Genomic DNA, 5,448 nt, shown 5'->3' with positions numbered 1-5,448 from the left:
CAGCATTAGTGTGCAAGAGTCAACAATGACAGGGTGTCCCTTCTTCCCATGTCCTCTGCCACCATTGGGTGGTTGGAAGTCTAGCCGACGCAAGGTCTGCGCGGACCTGTGCAGAGGGCTGGTCTGCCTGGAGATGGTAGAGGAGGAGCTGCTTGGTTGCTCCAGTCCCTGTGCGGGACGCTGGCTCTCCATTGCATCTGCGATGCGGCTGAGGACCTGCCTCACAGCTGCCAACTCAGCGCAAATGCGTGTTGTACTTGTTTCAATGACGATTTTTATGTCCTTATCATATGCCCGACACTCCTCTCTCGTAGGGCACCCTCACTCACGTGCTGTCCAACCAGTGCAGTGAGTTCCTCCTGGTGCTGTTGGATGACACTGATTCCCTGGTCTCAGTCCCTGCCTTTGGTTGGTCTTGGCGCAGCTTGCGGCATGTGTCCGCCATCAGGTGAGCTGTCCATGGGACTCCATCTCCCTGCCAATGATCCACCATCAGACAGCTCATGGCCGCTGGCACTGGATGTGGGGCGTGGGTTGTGGTGGGCTGACAGCTGTGGGCTGGGTGTGCGCTGTCCTACAGCTGTGAGGCATGGTTCCTCTGCATCTGACTGGGGTGCCGTGGCAGCTGCTTCTCCAACCAAGCTGTTGGCAGCGGACATTGAGCCTTCTGCCACTGGCTCCTGTGTGATGGGACTGGCTGGTGTGGGTGCCATTACATTGTCGGTCGCCCTTTCACGCCTTGGTGACGTATCAACATGAGTGGCTTTGGGCCTCTGCGACGGTCCAGGTTTGTCAGTGCCCCTTGATGTGCTGGGCCTGTTGCCTCCTTCCATGCCCCTGGCCTTTTTCATCAGTGTTGGAGCCTGCGCTGTGGTATCATGGACCTCACTGTCAGATTGTGAGCCTGTGGGGGACCAAGAGAGGGACAGCATTGGTGATGGTTCAACGTGCATCATGCATATGTTGTAATCGCTGCAGTTATGTGCATTTGGACTTTGAATTGTGACATACAGGTTGCTTGCTATATCGGTCGGTCACACAGGCATACGTCTGGGTGACACATGTATGAGGGGATGCATGCATGGGGATGTGATGGTGATGTGCACAGCATATGGGCAGGCTTGTGTTCATGTGTGTGTGATGCCCCATGCATTGGCTGATTTCAGTGTCACATTTGGGGGACAGCGTCATGATTTTTATGGACACTCACCTCCATCTGTGCATTCAATGGGTCTGGGATCTCTACCCAGTGTAAAGGGGCAGTGGGAAGGAAAATGTAGTCTGAGTAGAGGCTCTGTGTGGGCCTGGTATCTTCCCACATGATATAAAGGAAGTGTGAAAATTAAAAAGTTACATTTTTGTGATTTTATTTGTGTTTTTATTGTGGTGGTGCGGATTGAGGAAGGGTCTGGATATGTTGTGTGTAAAACCTGCAGTGCAGTAAAATAAGAGAGTGGACGATTTGTGTGAGAGAGTAAGGAATGTAGTGGTATGAGACTAGAATGAGGCATGTGACTGTGTGGGGAGTTTGACAAAGGGGAAGGGTGGGGTATCGGTAACGGGAAAAGGGTAAGGTAACAGGATGACAAGGCACTGCCTGATCGGAGCCTGAAGTAAAGTAAGTTATCACATAACGTTCAAATAGGGGCAGCTAAATTTGAGCAAGAGACCCCATTGGAGTACTTGTGTATGGCTCTCCCATTATATGGGGAGAATATTAGGATGTATCATAGGGAATGGGTGGCCGAGGCAAAAGGTGGCATGTTCAAACCATGGTCAGAACAGGGAATGAATAATAAAGACATCTTGAGTCATATGTATACATTTTCAGCAGTAAAATAGAAGGGGAAGAAATGAAAGAATAGAATGGAAGTGTTGGAGTTATGGGTCTGACCCCAGTTATGCCTTCTACTCTGACAGTTCAGGAATTTCTCGCCCCATCAGTTATAACACAATCAGCACAGCCTGCCCCATTTGGGTGCTATCACACACGTGCAGCATCAGGGTCCACAAATCCCACTACCCGCCACCGCTCCCCCTCCACCATCATCGTCTGCCCAGTACCACAATCTCTCAAACCCTACAGCGTCTGCAGCCGCTTGAGCTCAAGAGCAGAAGGATTTAGAGTGTAAGGCACAGAAAGAGTTAGAAGAAGCATTAAGGATGGCAGAGGAAGAGTTAGCGACACTGAGATTGGTCAAGGGGGTTGGGCAGCGACCAGTTATGGGGACAGATGAGTGGAGAGTGGGAGACATTCTGTTCAGGAATGTCAGTACAGCGATTAAAGATGTGTTTAGTGAGAAGGAAGGTGTGGAATAATTTTATAAAAACACAACCTTCCCTCACAGCTGGGGCGGGTAAGTGGAATTACGCATTTAGAAAGCAGATGGCAGGTGTTATCCTGGGGGAAAAGAAGGTGATGAAGACGATGGGGCCAGAGCTTCGGCTGTTGCACAACGGACCAGGGAGGGCACAGTATGTACTATGGCCACATATTGATAGGAAAACTTTCATACAAACGCTACCGTCCCTCACAGCTGGGGCGGAAAAGTGGATTTACATATTTAAAAAGTAGATGGCAGGTGTTACCGTGGCTTTTGGCAACATGAAGAATGTGTTTTTTGCAATTTTGGGAGATCAGGGTATCCCACCGTAAGATGAGGGAATGATCTTCATGATGGTGCCCGTTGCAATGATATCAGGGCACTAGATCTCCAGTCAATAATGCAACGTATCATACGGAATGACAAGGACTTAGCTCAGTACATTTTAAAAATACAAGAGATGTGGAGAGCAGAAATGGGTGAACCCATGGATCGGTTTATCGTATTTTTCGATTTTGTGTTAAAAAAGGACTACCCAAAGAGGTCATAAGACACTTGATAAGATAGTGGGGATCAAAGCAAAGGGATGGCCAGAGATACAGTCAATAATTTTGAAGCATTGCAAGTGGTTGAAAGAGAAAGAAAAGTAGAATGCAGAGAGGGTACAGACAGAGGAAGCAAGTCTAATGCAAAAAATGTTGGAGAAATTGTCAGTGAAGGGGTGGTTGTAGCCACGTACCAGGAAGGACAGACAGAACAGAGAGTGGTCTTCGGCGAGGTGTGGGCAGCTGCAGCATGGGGAGGTGGACATGGTTGGAATGGTGGGTACCAGCTGCAGTACCAAGGATGGCCCAGGGAGGGTATTCTAGTGGTAGGGGGAGAGGGAGATTTCCAGGCCCATGGGGAGGAAGACGATTTTTTGGAGGATCAGACCCAAGAGGGAGGGGACATGGGGCAATGTCGGACCTGTGGGGAATGGGTCATGCAGCTGCATATAACCAGCAAATGTCCATGTATGCGCAAGGTGCTCCCGACCTATACCCACAGTCCTATGCCCAAGAACCCCTAAGTGGTCTATATGGTGCACCACCACCCATGGCCCCACCTGCTCACCCACCACAGTTTCTGCTGCTACTTTCACCAGCGCCGGGTGGCACACCAGCTTATGTGGTACACCCCATGCAGCCACTGGTCCCTTAAGTGCCTCATGGCACAATGACACACTATTAAGGGGCCAGCATGATCAGAGGAAATCTGTTCGTGTTTCTAGGGACAAACACTTATCCTGATTAGGACAGCCCACAGAGACATTTAGTGTGCCCAGTCATATTAGTCACTGCCGACCCAGAAGAGGAACCATTGGTAGGCATGGAGATAGGTAACAAACCATTCATCTTAATGTAGACACAGAGGCCACATAATTGTGTGTCAGGAGGTGCCTTTCCCTTTGTTAGGTGAAGTAATGCACATGCAGGGGTTTACTGAGGCAATAAAATTGGTTCCGTTAATGGAAGAACTGCCTATTAAGGTAGGTGACAGGATGCTACGAGCACCATTGTTGTTTTCCATGGCATCTTCTATCAATCTGTTGAGGAGGGACGTGCTCAGTAAACTGAATATGGGCATTTTATTCACTGAAAAATGGGTGGTATGCTTCACCCCAGGCATATGTTATATAAGGGCAATGATGATCAGACATGCACTTTTGAATGAAGCAGCAACTAGGGGTATACCAGTGCAGCCAGATCTGTTCTATTTAAAGGGCTACAGTATTGTTGAATGCAGTACCGAGTGTAGCCAACTGGTCTTGGAGAGTGCCTTCTGAGTTCTTTTTCAGACCAGCCCAACCCCAGGACCATGTTGAGGGAACCATTCTTGTGCTTGATATAGAAGGGGTGTAGTGTCAAAAGAGTAGATTGTTCTAATATGGCACGATGCTGATGTAGGAGAATGGTGCACAGTGCTATGCTCTCAGAACGTGCAACTCTTTGTGGGTCAGGTTTCTCACCTTCGGAATCCGAGGACTCAGCAGCAATCTTCTTCTTCTTTTTCTTCTTTTCTTTTCCTCTTACTGTAGTCCATCCGGAATGAAGATATGGTCTGTCCCCGTTGGAGGCCAGCGCGTCTGAGTCGGGGGAACGATCCAGACATGTGGAACCCCAGGGGGACAGACCAAACCATGGAGAAAAAGCCAGAGGCTGAAAAAAACCATGGTTGATCTGGGCAGAATCTTGAATGTCCGTGGAATGAGAAAAATGCTCAGAGCTGGTAGACCAGTGTATGGGGAGGAGAGCGATGGAAGAGTGTGCATGAGAGGCACATTCAGAGCCAAGGAAATCTGCAGTGCAGGATGCGGAGAGCAGGGAAACCAAGGTGAGGCAGAGAGGGTGTGCCAGAGCACGGCTCTAAATCAATTGGGAAGGAAGAGAGGCAATGAGGAGCAGCACGAGGCGCCCGCATAGCAGAGAAGGCAAGGAAAACAGGTGAGTGAGAAAACTAGTGTCCTACCCCAAAGGAAGGTGAAGGTTGCAATGCTAAGCTCCGCTGAAGGTACACAGTGAAATAGGCAGTGGCCATCTTTGAAAAAACACTAGACTGCCACTACAGCTTTGCCTGAAGACGTGATGGCAAGCAAGTAAGCTGTACTGCCATTGCTTCCACACTTTCCATTGCTGGGCCTCGACATATGCACTGATCCAACTCAGCCCTTAAGAGGAGTTACAGACAGTGATTTGTTCGGAGATATGGTGAACTATGGGGAGATAAAACCGGAAATGTGTGCCCCCTGTGAGATAATAGTGCAATAATGACACATCCCATGTTCCAGGCTGTTAGAAGGTAGCGTCCCACCCTTTACCCAAAGTGATCTCGCACTAATACCAGACAATTTGTGGACAAGTAATCGCCATGATCTGAGGCTCTTATGTAGTGTTGCCCCAATACACAATACACTCAAAGCAGGTGCGGTATTGCCCAGAGTTAAACCGTATCCATTGTCCAAAAAATCTGAGGAAGGGATATACAACACCATCACGGCCCTCCTACACCAAGGCATTATCGTGACATCATATTCTCCCAGTAATACAGCTACATACTCTAGTTGGAGGATGATCCAGGATCTGCA

At 49.0% G+C, this 5,448-nt stretch overlaps 1 protein-coding gene across 1 annotated transcript; it reads right to left on the bottom strand.

Annotated features, from left to right (window-relative positions):
• Positions 1 to 392: 392 nt before the first annotated feature.
• LOC138515277 (uncharacterized) lies at positions 393 to 953 on the bottom strand. The gene has a single exon (XM_069630201.1). It carries the CDS (start codon positions 951 to 953, stop codon positions 393 to 395), a length of 561 nt encoding a protein of 186 aa, XP_069486302.1.
• Between the last annotated feature and the right edge of the window lie 4,495 nt (positions 954 to 5,448).

The sequence above is a fragment of the Ambystoma mexicanum genome, chromosome 6q (assembly GCF_040938575.1).
Source record: "Ambystoma mexicanum isolate Mex_15411 chromosome 6q, UKY_AmexF1_1, whole genome shotgun sequence".
Classification (NCBI taxonomy): Eukaryota; Metazoa; Chordata; class Amphibia; order Caudata; family Ambystomatidae; genus Ambystoma; species Ambystoma mexicanum.
This window is presented reverse-complemented; position numbering and strand designations above follow the sequence as displayed.